This window comes from Xiphophorus couchianus, chromosome 8 (genome assembly GCF_001444195.1).
Source record: "Xiphophorus couchianus chromosome 8, X_couchianus-1.0, whole genome shotgun sequence".
Lineage (NCBI taxonomy): Eukaryota > Metazoa > Chordata > Actinopteri > Cyprinodontiformes > Poeciliidae > Xiphophorus > Xiphophorus couchianus.
Window position 1 is genome coordinate 28,393,165 of NC_040235.1, and position 16,878 is coordinate 28,410,042.

The 16,878-nt window shown below is 38.8% G+C and overlaps 1 protein-coding gene across 1 annotated transcript in view; it reads left to right on the forward strand.

The window, feature by feature from the left end:
- Positions 1-16,878, forward strand: part of tln1 (talin 1) — an 85,102-nt gene that overhangs the window by 13,911 nt on the left and 54,313 nt on the right. The window contains exons 2-11 of the mRNA XM_028024680.1: positions 5,235-5,291; positions 6,703-6,865; positions 11,675-11,772; positions 11,943-12,072; positions 12,212-12,364; positions 13,845-13,987; positions 14,178-14,305; positions 14,436-14,496; positions 14,701-14,805; positions 15,672-15,827. Coding sequence (XP_027880481.1) covers positions 6,736-6,865; positions 11,675-11,772; positions 11,943-12,072; positions 12,212-12,364; positions 13,845-13,987; positions 14,178-14,305; positions 14,436-14,496; positions 14,701-14,805; positions 15,672-15,827 — 1,104 coding nt within the window. The 5' untranslated portion in view covers positions 5,235-5,291; positions 6,703-6,735. The remainder of the gene's footprint in view (positions 1-5,234; positions 5,292-6,702; positions 6,866-11,674; positions 11,773-11,942; positions 12,073-12,211; positions 12,365-13,844; positions 13,988-14,177; positions 14,306-14,435; positions 14,497-14,700; positions 14,806-15,671; positions 15,828-16,878) is intronic.

A 16,878-nucleotide genomic window follows, 5' to 3' on the forward strand; every position in this document is an offset into this window, starting at 1 on the left:
AGTAAAATGAACTTTATTTTAGGTTACTCAGATTCACTGTAATTGGTTGGTACATGACAATTTTTAGCAGTATCAGCAGTTTGTCAGAATGAGTTGTAAAACACAGTACATGCAAAATAAAGTCCAATGTACAATTTGAATGGCTGATGCACTGTCATTTCTTTGTGAGAAAGTGTTGAGAAAGTGTAACAGTTTATTAACACTCATGGATCTTCATAGCTTTTCATTTCAAAAGGGCACTTTTACTTATTTGTTGCTATAAGAACCTGAAAACTTTGACCTAAAAGAATTGAATCTATTGTTGAGCAGGAAAATGCTTGGCATGTAGATTCTATGTATCACAAAAATGACCAGCTTTCAGTTATAAGTAATGTAGTTTGCTGTAGAAGAAACGTTTTAAAAATAAGCATGTTTTTTGTGGGCAGTTGCACTGTCACTCAACATATTATGGCCAAAGCTGAAGCACAAGATAGAGACACCACTGTGTGACATTTGAGTGTCGGAAATAGAGCGGATGTTTGGTTCAGGGTGACAACTGGCTGCTGGAGCTTCACTATGGAAGAAGTTTGGAGCTTTTGAAGCTGCAAAGTCATTATTGACAGCCTGCTGCTATAGATATATTAACCACAAAGAGGTAACTGTTCTGATGCATACTTTTGACAAACATTTTTATTTTCTGGTTTCTTAAAATTTTCAAACATCTAATAAAAGTTTGATTATATTTATTCACTTGCTGTTTTCAGAATACTCAGTTCCTCATTCCTCAGTAACTACAGTAATTACTGTTGTGACCCTGCACTTCCTCTGGGTGGACTGAGAGATATTAACAGCACAATTTCAAAAGTCTCCAGACTTTGTGTAATTTGGACAAATTTCCTGTTTGCTTTGACTGATATTAATTGTACAGGAAGAGCAGTAGGTTTGAAGAGCCTTGTTTAAATACAAGATTTAAACAAGGTTTAAATCCAGTCATAAATAGGCTTTTGGAATAGTGAACTTTTTTATCTTCCTTTAGTCAAACTAGCTCTGTGCAGACAGGATTACATACTCCCAGCTGATTCATAGCTGGGAGTATACGGATGTCTGAAATGCCCTTTTATGGTATTTTTGGGCCTTTAAAAAAACAGGAAGAGGCATTGGGTCATCTGATCTCAAAAGAAACATGTCATTTCAGAGCTGTGGAGTTCTGGTTTGTCTCAGTGCAACAGCAAGACTTGCACCAATATTTAAAATAGCTAAATAACTCAGAAAATATCCAGTATAGACAAACAAGTAAATTAATGTGACTGAGCTTAGAACAAATACATATTTTGCAACAAGTGTCAGTAGCTTTGGGTCTGATTCTGTTTGAAAAATACATTTCAAGATTTGTAGGAGTAAAATCTCTGGTTTCATATGAACATGTTTTCTTTGAGTGAGGTGTGCCAATATGGACGACCACAACTTGCATAATTAAAAATAAGAACAGAAATATGTATATATTTTGTATCCTGTTTCATATGAATGTGTTTTCATCAAGAAATGTTTATATTTCTTGATGCCCACGCATTCTGTATGAGCGTCCACATGGAACTCCACCGGATTATGCTCATTAATAGACTATTTTAAAACTACAGTTGGTAAGGAAGCTGGCTGGGCTCCCACATAAATAGCTTGACTATAATCTCCAGCAAAATTAGATGTTTCATTCCTAGTATTACTAAAGAAAGAGCAGAATGGTAGCTCACAATCAGTTGTACTTATTTGCACAAGTCTATGGATTAAACTCAAAATAACTAATAATGAAAGGCAATTAGCATTATTATAACTATATAAAAATAATACTAGTCTAGCAGCAAGATGAATTATTTGTGCTTTTCTGTGTTGATTAAGGCAAGTTATTGATCGTTATTGATTTTTGTTTAAAACTTTTATATTAATATTATGAAACTCCAATATTTTTACTTCATTGTTGAAATGTAATAAGGTTGTAGTACTGCTAGTACCCAGAGAGAGGCCAAGACATTATTTTGCAAGTCAATAGTTAGACTCAAATTACTACAGTCTTGAGTTACGTCACAATTTTTAATGTAAGGTCTTAGCCTGGTCATTTCAGAATAAACGGGCTGCACAGTGGCGCAGTTGGTAGAGCTGTTGCCTTGCAGCAAGAAGGTCCTGGGTTCAATTCCCAGCCTGGGGTCTTTCTGTATGGAGTTTGCATGTTCTCCCTGTGTATGTGTGAGTTCTCTCCAGGTACTCCGGCTTCCAACTAACAGGTTGGAAGTTACAAAGCAGGCAACCTGTCAGGTTGCCTGCTTTGTAACTTCTCCCTAGGTGTGAGTGTGTGTGTGCATGGTTGTGTCCTGTCTGTTTCTGTGTTGTCCTGCAACATACTGGCGAGTGGGTGTACCCTGCCTCTTGCCCAGAACGTTAGCTGGAGATAGACAGCAGCACCCCTCCCAACCACTCTAAGGGACAAAGGTGTACAGAAAATGGATGGATGGGTTTCCTCCAGAAATGAGGTACCCTGACCACCTTGTTAAACCTGGTGGTCGGGTCACCGAGGAGGTCTGCAGGCAGCTCACTGTGTTTTTGTATTAAAAGATGTTAACAAGTTAACAAGAAATGTAAAATATTACTGGGCAATTATATTACTGGAAGACCTTACTGACAGTTCCCAAAAACACAACTATAGCATATTAAAAACAACAAATGAAAAAAATAGGACTAAAATAAATATCAGTTATTTGCACTTCTGATAAATCCAAATGAAGTCATCAATCAGTCAGTGGATCTAAAAACATGATGCAATGTTGGTCACATTTGGAACCGGCCCAAGGCAAAAATGTACTAAGCAGCTGCTTATGCCCCCCCGCCCCCCGCAGTCCTTCAGGGTCCCCATAAATGCTAACATTTTAACACATACCACAGATATAGAAATTTAACATTTATTTACTGAGAATATCAATGCTGTTAAATTTGATTTAATGGTTTGAGCACAGATAAATTGAAAGATTTTAAATTGTTTAATATTTAAACTTAAAACTTTAAAGTGCTGGCAAATTTTCTTTGTAAAGTTCAAAGAACAATCTTCATAACAGAACAATCTAACTGTCTTCATAGTTAGATTGTTTTGTTACCACAGCTACAATCTGATGCTTTAAGTTTGAGCTTTGTTTGTTCACAAATGTATCTCAGGAAACTACAATTATCACTGATTGCTTTTAAGGTTGGCCATTGAAACTAGTCCCACTCTTCCAGAATCGATCTTCAAATGTTGTTAGTGGTGCTGATATTCCTAGCAGGAATATCAGCTAGATCAAACTTTGCACAAGGCCTCATGCAACCTTGGGCCTGCCCCGGATACAGAGGGACAGACTGGAGATTTAATTTATGTGGCTTTAGTAGCTCTTCCATTTCATGTCTATTGAGTTTTTAATAAGCGCCAGAGACTGTTTTGGTTGCCCAAGCTTAGTGGGACTAGTTTTCCTGATGTATGTGTGGTCACACTTCAACTCTGCCTGAAAGAACTTGATATGGTGCATTTTGATTGATTGCGTCAGTGCAAAAAATAAAATAAGATAAAATAAAAATTAAACTAGACAGCGCAACATCTCCTCTATGGGCTGAACTACTGGTCTACTAACCAGTGAGCACATCCTTAAACTATCAGTGCAGACACAGTCAGCGTGTTGAGATGTAAACTCACATGGCACACATAATGCTTTGTTCACAAAGATATATCATTCTCACAGCATGCTCAATGCACACCTTTAAACACGCATCTATATTTTCAGTTCACATTGAGCTTTGGAAGCAGAGCAAACACAGTGGCTTTTAAACTTGACTGATAGCTTGGGGCAAGTAAAGCCTAGTGGCCCGCCAGGCATCTAATACACTGGGGGAAACCCTGTAAACATTGGAGGAGGTTAAATATAAGAACAATGTGTATATACACCCAATATTTTTTGTGGTACTTCAAATATGTATATTTAGTTTGACAGTGGAGGATCTAACCACTCCACCTATAGGGTGCTCATTGTGTTCATCAGAGAGACAGGCTGGATGGAGATGATTGATCAGTGCAGTTTGGTCCTGTCCTGTTTTGTGGATGAGACAAACCACACAGTCATGGACATTAACATAACAGACTAAGTAACTAAGCAATGAGTAATGAGACTGTAGAAGATGAACCTTCCAGTTGCAAAGGAAGGTTGGGTACTACTTGAATTGCTGTAGGAAGTTTGATCTTTGCTGGGCCTTGCTCTGAATTGTGTCCATGTGTGAGGACTGTCTCAGGTTGTGAGAAAGAGAAGAACCAAGTGATCCACAGTGATGTGCTTCTTTTGAAACAGTGTTGCAGTTTTTTAGTGTGGTTTTATCTGTGGTGGGTTAGGTAATAAGCTGTCAGTATTTTGGAAGTTCACCATAGAGGTGTGAACTGTTAAAGCTGTGGTGGGATGTAAGCACCAGACAGAAAAAAATAGAACTCCCTCTGTGAATCAAATAATCTACAGTTTTAAAAGAAGTAAAAACGTGTAGAGGTAGCTCTACATGTGAGAACTACCTACATGTAGCTCTCACATGTAGGTGAGAGCTACATGTCTGTACTGATGAGCATAACTGTATTTTTACCATGTCTGTATCTCTGGTAATACCTACAAAGCATTAAGCACTGAAGCTATCTTCAGTGCTTAATGCTCTGAAGCTACACTTGCATTGTACTTTCACCATGTGTACCAAGAGTAGGAGAATTACTCCTGCTGCGACATGCAGGAAAACAAGCTGCTGCCATCGAAATGAAATTAAGCAGATTTAAAAAAAGCTGATATCCTTGCCTGCTTTGTAAGTTTTTGCCACTGTTTTTCTGTGCACTGACTCTGCTGTCGGGAATGTGTGTTCACCTGTGTGGCTGTGCACCTGCAATGGCGTGGCAGTGGGTCAGAGCATGTGAGTGTCACTGATGCACAGTAGAACCATGCTTTTGTAAATGAAGGAGGGGGGAAGGGTGTCTCATGTCACCCCCACAAGATGCTGAACTGGCGGCTGCCCATGTCGCCCATACCAGAATCTGCCACTGTAGATATATGTAAGCAAATATCTAAAACTACATATGTTAGCAAAGTAGATTTAAGCAATGTTACTTTTACCGCTAGTTTGTGAGAAAGCTATTTTCAATTGAAGCTTTATGTATGTCACACTTGCATTTGTACCTGTTGAAACTAATTACAACATGGTTTCTGTTTTTCTTTTAGGACGTGTTCAACCCCCAACTTTGACTGGACAGTCTGTAACACACTGGTTATCTTCAGGTATTTATTTCAGCGCTCTGAACTTTGAATATGCAAGTAACGAGTAAAACAGAAATTAACAGAAAAAAAAATCTGTAATTTATTTTATTGCAGACAGTATCAACATGAAGTGTTTGATCTCGTTTGAACTTTTTTACGTGGTAATATACAATTAGTTCATCTCAGATCCACAAAACACAATATTAAAAAGATGGCACAACAGATCCTGTACCTCTTTGTAATGTTTTCATGGCTCTTAACAACACTTTACCATGTTGTGGCATTGAGGATATCAAGAGATAAACTTTCTGGTTTATGTTTTTTCTTTTACCTCACTGTACGTACAGTGACAGGAACAAAAGAAGAGTAAAACTGACTTGTTATTTGGGTTTTGAATACTAAAGGATTCTCCTTCAGGTACCGATCAGGACAGGGATACCCGCCCAATGCTAGGTTCTTGTCTTCCTCATCCATGCCAGCAGAATTTGGTTTCCCACTGTCTTGTTGAAAAAAACTCCTTGGTGTTTCTGACCATTATCCCGGTAGACCATTAGTGAGGTCAGGATATGATGTTGGAATGAGAGGGGAATTAATCTCCCCTCAATTCATTCCAAAGATGCACAATACATCAGCATCAGTATTGGCCAAAGTTAATAATTTTTTAACATATCCGTATCGGTCTGATAAGTAAAACTGAACCAATGTTGACTGATGTTTACTTCTATCTTGTTTCCATTTTATAATGTAAATCAGGACAGCAGGGAGGTTGGCTATGTGATATTTGTTCAGTCATGCGACAGTGGCAGTGATGCAGCACAGGATTATGGGATTGTTAAACAAGATCAGAAGAGCAATTCATATTGTGTCCCACAGATAGTGGAAATCCATCTGGGTTTCCACTAGTTTTGAGTTATGATGACTAATAATAATGTGAGGAGAGAAAGAAAGTGATTTAAAAGGTAAAAATATGTAGGAGGCAGGAATTCCAAGCATCCTAGGTGCCTGGGCATATCAGTAACTCAAAAGGAGCCACCCCCTTATATGTGCAGCAATGTATAATAAGTAATTAAATAAGTAATATTTAATAAATATGATCTGCTGAAAGTGAAAATTATTTTCCAAGAGTACACTGAGTCACCATTTGTGGTACTTGCATGTTAAGGTTTTTTTTTTAATCTCATTTATTATTTCAACCTGGAAACTCAAAGTTTTACTAGGTGTGTTGCTTCATGTTGACACACCAGAGTAAAACTGGTTAGAGATCAACGGTTGGGTCTGGTTGGGCCCAAAGTTTGTCAAATTTATTAAGCAACATCTCGACAGGTTCATCTTCAGATTCATTGGCAGTGTTGATTCTCTGGATAACTTTGATTAAATCTGCCATTTTTGATTGCAAAATGACTTTCCTGGCTGACTTTTGTCCCTTTTACAGGTGTGGAGTCGGTGGCAGAGCGGAGCTGCAATCATGGTTGCCTTGTCATTAAAAATTGGTGTGGGGAATGTGGTCAAAACGATGCAGTTTGAACCCTCCACAATGGTCTATGATGCCTGCCGCATCATCAGGGAAAGAGTTCCTGAGGCACAGCTTGGCCAGCGTGAGTAACATTTCTCTTTCCCCACACACATGCGCACACACCCCACCCGCCGATGCACACAGGTGAGTTTGAGTGGTTTTTCTGGGATGAACTGGATGCTTAAAGAGGGGCTTATTATTGGTCATATATCTGAACGATTTGGAGGAATTGTCTGTTTTAATGAACTGGATTATTTTAGTTTGACTCTGGAAAATCTGTGATCTTTTTCATTGTGAAATATTCTGTGACACATGTGAACTAAACTCAACCTTGAGAAGAATTATTCATTACATGTAGTAATGACTGACAGGGAGAGGCAAAGAGTCTGGAGGGAGAATGATTCTAGGGGAGAATGTATGCCCAAAAATGAGAGGAAGCCATCATCCACAATAAGCAGTATGGCAACGGTGCATCACCTACTGAATTCTGCTTGCTGTGTCTTTCTACTGTGCATGTAGTCTATAATTACACTCATCAAAAAACCCACTATTCATCCAGAAATCCTTTCAAATTACAGACCCATCTCTAATCTGCCTTTCATAACCAAAGTGCTACAGAAAGCAACCTAAAACTCAATAACCTCTATTTCAATCAGGTTTCTTTACTGTCACTCCACGTCTATATGTGGCCTACGTGGATCTGGTGGCTTCTTGGTGCAGAAATGAACGACTAGGAGCTCAATCTGGCATCAGTTGTTTTCTTTATTTCATACCTGCATTTCACACATAGGCACCGAGGTAAAGTCAGTCTCTGGCATGAAAGAAACTCCTCGACAGTGATCCTCATGGCTCTGAGGATTACCCTTAATACAGTAACCAAAATAAAATAATTGAAAATTACAGTGATCGTATAGTGGATTTGGTTTACATCAACGGAACTACCAGTGAGTGTCCTTTTTAAAGAAAGTAACACAATTAATTAAAATGCTCTGAAAAATAAAATAAAATGCTGACATTTAATTTACTAGATGCCATTTTTATATTTTAGCTTATACGAACTTGCATCTTGGAACAATGCAAAAACATTAACCATATCTATATAAAACTATTAATATAAAACTGCCTGATATTAGCCATATGCTACAGAGGTTTAGTAAAACATACCTGCATTTCACACATAGGCACCGAGGTAAAGTCAGTCTCTGGCATGAAAGAAACTCCTGCAAGGAGGAGCCATAATGTTAACGTGTGGGAAATTCCCGCCACACTTTCTTACGAACTAAACATTTCTATAACGCAACAAAAACAATATAATAGCAAAGCTAACATAACATGGATTGACATATTTCAATAATATGCAAAAACGAAAACCATAAACATATTTTATAAATAATATTTCTTTATCACATCGCAGAGACACGTTACCTCGACAGTGATCCTCATGGCTCTGAGGATTACCCATAATACCCCGCTCTTTCTAGGGTGAATGCAATACCCAGTTTTACCAGCAGATGGTGCATTTTAGCAGGATTTAACCTGAACCATTTTAACTATGTTACATATAGAATGCCGTACCTGACACTCTGAGGGCACCACAGTCCACCGATTGTTTTAAAAATGAAGACATTTCTTTTTTTTAGATATTGGTTTTAATTTATTTTGTTTATGTATCCATTTATTTAAATATTTTATCCATTGCAATTCCTTGTTTTGTTCCCGTTTCCTGCCCTTTGAGATTTAAAGATATAAAGGGCATTATAAATGTAACCTATTATTATTTATTATTATTAATCTTTACTTTGAGGGAAAAAAAACTATCCTGTGAATTAATTAATTAAAAACAACTTATTGTTTTCCTCTGGAAGAGTTAAATAAGAAGCTGGTGAAAGAGTGGGGGTAGTTTCGAGAATTGGGAGAACTCGGGGTTTCTGTGGATCTCTCTCCTCTCTCTAGACTTCTTCCTTTTGGATCCTTGATTAAGAGGGAATGAAAATTAATGTTTGTTTCTTGCTCTAGCTAGTTAAAGAATTAATGTTTTGGAGTTTCTTCTGGACCTGCTTATTTTCCTTGTGAAAATTCAGAGTAAGATCAGTAAAAATGTTTAATAAACACTGTTTGCCTCTCTACATTCAGAAGAAAACAGTTCTGCATTTTGATTGTAGTCTACATCATCTGAATTCCATGATGCTGTGTTATGTTCTGTTACACAAGCTATTTCAACATTAGCTCCCTGCACAACTTTCTCCAGCATGTAAGCTATTTTACATTAGGTTGTGGGTGAGGTACATAATACCCATGGGAAAAGCTTGTCTCTACTGGCCAGTAAATTACACAGTCCAATTTTGCAAATGTCTTGCACAAAGCCCTTCAAGTTGGAACTTCTTAATATAGCTCAGCAAATGGAGAAGGAAGAGAACAATCAAAGGTTGTTTTTTTTAACGTTGTTAACAGTCTGACAAAGACAAAGCTCCATTAAACTCTGTTCCTTAAACCCTAAGCAGTAATAAATGTTGCTTCCTGTCAGATAAATGTAATCTCTTTTCATTTCAACCCTGTCTGACATGTGTCCTTTGGTACTCCAACTTCTGAATGACTGTTGGAGCTAAGTTTGGATTGACATTGTTTTGTCTTGTTGAACACTCTGAGCTCATCTCCAGGCCATTTAAAATAACTTTTGTCTTTCATTTATCTTTGGTGTCCAAATGTTGACTTGTTTTTCTTCCAGTAATTGGTGTCTCTATTTTGGATTGCATGCATTTATCATTGTGGATAAGATTCTCACCACAAGCTTTGAAGATTGCTGTAATGACATGAATAAATAATTTTGTAATTGAGCAAATGATTCCTTTGTGTGGTTTCAGCTGGGATTTAGAGTTCATCATAAAACCGGAGCAAATCACAACAGTCTCTTGTTAGATGGTGTTCTGCATGCAGTGAGCTGCGTCTAATTTTACTGCTGCATTGAGATGACAACATTATTTTAGAGAATCTTGAGCAAGTCTGTGGAATTTAAAGAACATCACGTATTAAACTGTTTATTTCATAAATTTCTTGAATTTTCTTTGCACTAGCTTAAGCCACAAAAGAAAGCATTGGCTTAAGCCACTAATACACATAGAACTGAAACAAAGTTCTATATTTTCAGCTTTAACTACTCAACCAAATGCTGCTCAGCTTTTCTTATTCATAAAACTAAGGGACAGAAATCAGCTGTGTTGGTAAGACTGTAGTCTTACCCTGAAGTCAAGACTTTCTATTTAACTTAATTTTATTTTTCACAGTTTATTCAACGGTAAAGGTTTTGTGTTCTGATATGAACACATTAAAAACCTACAATGGCTTGCAGAACATTGAAAATGTTTCTGATTATGATTCTACACCTTTGAATTTCCGTATCATTAAGTTTAGAACAATGGTTTGATCTGAATTCCTGGGATATTGTTGCTCCTCAGATCCCTGGTTTCCTCTGTTCTGAGGCATTTTAGAGCAACTCGTTTGCCTGAGGTTTTTTAAAAAGTGAATGAGACGGGCGTGCCGTGGTGGCGTAGGAGTTGGCGCGACCCATATTTGGAGGCCTTGAGTCCTCGACGCGGCCGTCGCGGGTTCGACTCCCGGACCCGACGACATTTGCCGCATGTCTTCCCTTCTCTCCTTCCCCATTCCTGTCAGCCTACTTTCATAAAAGGGACACTAGAGCCCACGAAAGACCCCCTGGAGGGGTAAAAAAAAATAAAAAAAATAATAATAAAGTGAATGAGACATTTCAAGCCCTGCCCCCCTCCAGGTCACAGAGTGTTCCACTCCTCCCTGTTCAGCCATTTTGGTAGATTGATGGCGACAATATGATTATTTACTGGCAGAGAAACATTTTATTCCAAAGTTTGTTAAAGATGTCAACAACATAAGACTTATCCATCCAACCTTACAAGTTGGAGCCAGAGTCTGACCCAGAACAGGAGAATGAAGACGACCATCCTGCAGAATGCATCACAGTGGTGTTATTAATGTATTTACACCCTCTACATCCATATCAACTACCTACAATATGGAGTGTAGTTTAATTATACTGTCCATGCATGTTAAAATATTAATGCGAAAACAATATGAATAAAGTAAATAAAGCCTTGACATAATTAAGGAGTTAGCTAAAGCGAATGTCAAGAATGTAGCTGAATGCATTTGGATTATTTTTCTCCCCCAAGACAAAAATTGCAAAACAAAGCCAAATAATTATATGTAAAACATGAAGTACAGTTATATCCTCAAAGAGGCAGCTAACAGCTAGCACACAGTACTAACAGAATACTATTGAACGCATGCCCAGTATGTCATTATCAACATTATCAAATTCTCATTAAGACGTCAAAATAGCTTCAGAATGTCTGCAACTAATAAGGGATGTTTCAGCAAAACTTTGGAGAGATTAGAGAAAAAAAACATTTCTCTTAATTTTTCAATGACAAAGCTCTATCAGTATTTCTCATTCCTGGTCTTCAGGGACTGCTACCCTGCATGTTTTAGGTTTCTCCCTTCTACATAACTCCTAAATTGAATAAGTGGATGATTAACAGGATTCAGCAGCACTTGATGACTTGCAGAAGACACAGTGCTTGAACCACTTGAACCAGGTGTTCTGGAGCAGACACATCTAAAACGTGCAGGGCAGGGGACCTGAGGACCCATACTGAGAAAAACTGCTCTATTATATTCAAGCTACAATCTCTCTGTTTTGCTATTAAGCTGATTTAGAACTTGTACATAGAAGTGGAAGGCAGAGCATTCAGTTGACACACTGCTGTAATATACTTGTAGCACAAGCACATTATCTTCATAGTAGCTTGATATTTCAATCTGCAGCTACATCAGTTTTACCGTTTCTTTCTTTCTGTAGCCAATGACTACGGGCTGTTTCTGTCTGACGAAGACCCAAAAAAAGGTATCTGGCTGGAGGCTGGAAAGGCGCTGGATTACTATATGTTAAGGAATGGGGTGAGTGGCACTGAACACTTAATAGGGGTGGCAAGACATTTCTGGTGTGGCTTATTATGGCTCAATAATTTTTTCATTTTATTGAATTTCCTGCTGAGAGGGGCTCAGATGGAGTTTTTCTGTGTAGCTGATTTTTTTTACCAACTATCAACCACTCCTTTCTCTGGTAGGACACCTTGGAATACAAGAAGAAGCAGAGGCCTCTGAAAATCCGCATGTTAGATGGCACAGTAAAGACTGTCATGATAGATGACTCCAAGATCGTCAGTGACATGCTCATGACCATCTGTGCTAGAATAGGTCAGTTCTTTTACAATTTCATGTTTTTATCTGAGGAACCCTCATCTTGTTTACAATACTTTCTGTCTTGTCTGCAGGCATACCGACCATAAGTTAAAAACAAAACTGAAATTAACTCAAAGCTGTGTTTGTCTACCAGGTATAACAAATTATGATGAGTACTCACTGGTGCGAGATATTGGTGAGGAAAAGAAAGAAGAAACCACAGGAACACTGAAAAGAGACAAGACTCTCCTAAGAGATGACAAGAAGATGGAGAAGTTGAAGCAGAAACTCCACACAGACGATGAGTGTAAGATTCACAGTGGGCTCACAATCCTATACAAAAAGGACATCTGTCAAAAGGGCCTTAAGAATTCTAAAGGTTGGGGTGCTGTGGTGGTGCAGGGGTTAAGCACAACCCACATATGGAGGCCTTAGTCCTCAATGCAGATATCACAGTTTCGATTCCCGGCCTGGCACTCTTTGCCACATGTCTCTCCCCTTCTCTCATTACCTACTTTTCCTGTCAATTCACTAGCAAATAAAGGCCACTAGAGCCAATAAAACCATTAAAAAAGTCTAAAGGTCCTGACAAAATCTTCAATGAGTTAATTAACTCACTTGCAGCTGATATTCATAAACACATTCACATGTGATTATGACTCGTTCTGGAATTTCTAAGGCAGGAATAATAATTCCTACCAGTTCCATGTAAAATATCAGCTAGAGCAGTAAAAACTTGTCCTGTTGAAAAATTATATATTAGTTGCATGAAGTCAAATGTATTCATTTGGATTATGAGAGCCTCCTTAAAGTGTCTCTGCTGTTTGCTTTTTCTGATCAAAACTACCTTTGGCTAAAATCCTGACATCCGTGTTGTCTTTGTGAACTTAACATGATATGTCCTGTGTGTGTTAATGTACAGAACTGGACATTATCTTTTATAATGTTCTGGATCTAGATAAGTATAGAAAAAAGAAAACAGAGAATGAAAATCCATCCATCCATCCATTTTCTGTACACCCTTGTCCCTTAGTGGGATCTGGAAGGGTGCTGGTTCCTATCTCCAGCTAACGTTCCCGGCGAGAGGCGGGGTAAATCCAGGACAGGTTGCCAGTATGTTGCAGGGCAACACAGAAACAGACAGGACACACAACCATGCACACACACACACACACACACACTCACACCTAGGGAGAATTTAGAGAGACCAGTTAATCTGACAGTCATGTTTTTGGACTGTGGGAGGAAGCCGGAGTACCTGGAGAGAACCACGCATGCACAAGGAGAACATGCAAACTCCGTGCAGAAAGACCCTGGGCCGGGAATCGAACCGGCAACAGCCGGTTGTTGTTGGTAGAGCAGCCCATGAGAATGAAAATATTTTAGATTTTTTTTCAGAGTTTTTACCTTCTCTAATTTACAAAAACCAAAATTCTAGTAAGTCTTAAATGCTTTGAATACTTTATCCTATGAGTTTTACATATTTTTTTCTTTAATTTGCAAAATCATATGATGTAGTATTTTTTTCCAATATATTTTAATCAAAATGTCAACATTTCCATTTTGGGCTTGCTTGCTAAATGCCTTTCATTATTGGTTTAACCTACTGTTTAAGCATAAAGTTAAAACTCTGCATTTAAATGTCCAAAATGCTGTAAAAATTTCAGGACAAAATATCCGAAAGGTGTGGGATTTTGTAAGAAACAAATTCAGAACCCTGTGATCTACATCTACTTATTGATTTCTGGATGTTATTTATTGTCTAACATAAATGATTATTTTGTTAGTGAACTGGTTGGACCATGGGAGGACACTGAGGGAGCAGGGTGTGGAAGAGACAGAGATGTTGCTTTTGAGAAGAAAGTTTTTCTACTCAGACCAGAATGTGGACTCCAGAGACCCTGTCCAGCTTAATCTGCTTTATGTACAGGTAATTGAGAACATACAATCTTTGCTTTTATTTATTTATTATTCAGCTTGATGGGGTTGGCACTATTTGCTGCTCATGCATCAGGGTTAGTCTAATGTTTGTTTTTATCAATGATGATTGCTGTTGCTCTTCGGATTGATCCTGAATTTCTACTCTGTGTGTGTGTGTTTGTCTGCGTGTGGTGGAAAAGGCTCGTGATGACATCCTGAATGGATCACATCCAGTTTCATTTGACAAGGCCTGTGAGTTTGCAGGCTATCAGTGCCAGATTCAGTTTGGTGATCACAATGAGTCCAAACACAAGCCTGGATTCTTAGAGTAAGCACTGGCCTCATATTTTATTGAGTTGTCTTTCTTTTGGTTCCATCATTTTGATGTTTTGATGGTTCTTTGAAATCCTGATAAAGTCATGCTGCTTGTTTGACGTGGTTGAACTGTTTCTTCTCAGTTTAAAGGAGTTCCTGCCTAAGGAATACATTAAAAATAAAGGGGAGAAAAAAATCTTCCAGGTAAGAGAATCTGTGGAGGTTTAGAAGTTTAACTGTTTTGATTAAAAAAGACTCATACAGGTTAAATAATATCTTATCTTTCAAGATGTATCCCCGACAACTGAAATGGAAAACATGCTGCATGAGTCATTAAACTAAATGTAGAGGTCTCCTTTATGCAGCGGTGAGCTAATTAATGGACTTCTGTTCTTCCTGCGTCTGCAGGCACATAAAAACTGTCAGAACATGACGGAGATTGAGGCCAAAGTCAGCTATGTGAAGCTGGCCAGGTCTCTGCAAACCTACGGCGTCTCGTTCTTTCTTGTTAAGGTAAGTGAAAAATCACTGTTTTGTTTTTCTTCTGCTGCCTAAATCTACACAAAAATTATGGATGCTTCTACAGGCTGTAACACTCTACTTCTAATGTGCTTCCAATGTACTGATGTCTTGTGCTTCTTAATTCAATTGTAGGCTGGATGCTTTTAGTGGCAGTTTTAAAAATATCAAACTGTTTGTAGCAGCAGGGCAGTAAAATCATCCGATTGACCTTGTGACTTGTTGATGGTCAGTTCCAAACTCATCTCAAATGTTACCAAATCACATCTGTGTGAGTCCTGCCTGAGTTAGTCCTTTTAAAGTAAGTGGGACTTTAAAGGGGAGCTGAATATCTGTTTTTTGCTTCCTTCAGAAGATCCAGTCAGGGTAAAGAGACAGGACATCCCCTTTAAATTCTACCCTGTTTACTATTTTGTGTGTTTTCAGTAAGGAAAGAAAGGACAACTGTAATTTTTTCCCTTCACTTTTACCATCTTCTGTTTCCATTGTTTTTACTTTCTTTAAAATAAGTAAAAGCTTATCTCTAATTTATTCTTAGAGATCACTTTCTCTCATCTGCCCCTTTTTATTTTATTTATTTATTTTACATAATTTCTCAGTGTGGATAATAAACCCTTGCCTGGTGTTCACCAGTTTAAGATTTTCAAGTTTTACTGTTTCAAATCTGGAAACTAGAATATATGTTATAATTTCATGACAGCTTTCAGTAATAAATATAATTAAAGGTTATTTATTCACTACTGGAAGTGTGAGTAGTGATGAATCAGCTTCCAGTAGATTTACTGAGTCCAGAGCTCAAAAGCCAATTGGGATTTGTCTGCTTTCAGTAAGAATATTCCGCTTTTCTTGATTCATTGCAGGAAAAAATGAAAGGCAAAAACAAACTGGTGCCTCGTCTGCTTGGAATCACCAAGGAGAGCGTAATGAGAGTAGACGAGAAGACCAAGGAGGTCATCCAGGAGTGGAGTCTGACAAACATCAAACGCTGGGCTGCGTCACCCAAGAGCTTCACTCTGGTGAGTTTTCCTGTCAACAATTTTTCATTATTTCTCAGCACATAAATAAGATGACAGCGCAGGAGGTTGTTAGAACAGTAGATTAGGATTAGCAGTGTAGCTCTGATGGGACAGAAAATCCACTAGCATGTTCTGTGAACCTGGGATGTAAGCTGCCTTGAGGCAGGCCAAGTATAGGGCTGCCAGTGTCAGAAGCCATGGAGTCAATCACAACTTTCCTTGTCCTGGTCCCCCACTGGTGGTTGATGTGAAAAACCACAATGGTGTTGTCTGACCTCACCAGCACACACTTACCCTGCAAGCACAGAAGAAAGCTCCGAAGAGCCAGAAACACAGCTCGTAATTCCAGGACACTGATGTGCTCCCTGTTCTGCCGCGGGGCCCATGTCCCCTGTGCCATCAGACCTTGCCAGGTCACACCCCAGCCTGTGGATGCATCCATAAGCACAACCTCTTGTCGACATGGGATGGAACCTATTGGGACCCTCTTTGTCATAAACAACCTCATCTTCCACTGGGACAGAGACTGAAGACACTGAAGTCTTTTGAGACAATGAGCATTCCAGTGGGGTCCAGATTCAACCACATCTGGAGGGGCTGCAATGACAGTAGCCCCAAGGGCACTACACCGGATGCTGCTATGAGCATGCCCAAAAGTCAAACATACCACACAAGAGGCAGCGTCACGCCGCGCCTGAATTTCCCGAGCATGCTCAATTTACTCTCGGGGCAAGAGGCAAGCAGTTATTGAGATGGAATTCATAGCAATGCCCAGGAAGATTGTCTCCTATGAGTGAATCAGACTGCTTTTCTCCATGTTCACCTGGGCATCCCACATGATTGAACACTTATTAGGTGTCTCAGACCGCCTGGTCCCATGGTGCTGCAAAATGAGCCAGTCTTTCAGTTATGGGAGGATCCTCAATCCTTGTGCCTGCAGAGGGGACAGGTCTGCTGCGAAGCATCCTGTGAACACCCTGGGAGACAGCGAAAGTCTGAACGGGAAGACACTGAACTGGAAATGACATCTCTACATGTTTAAGAGATTGAG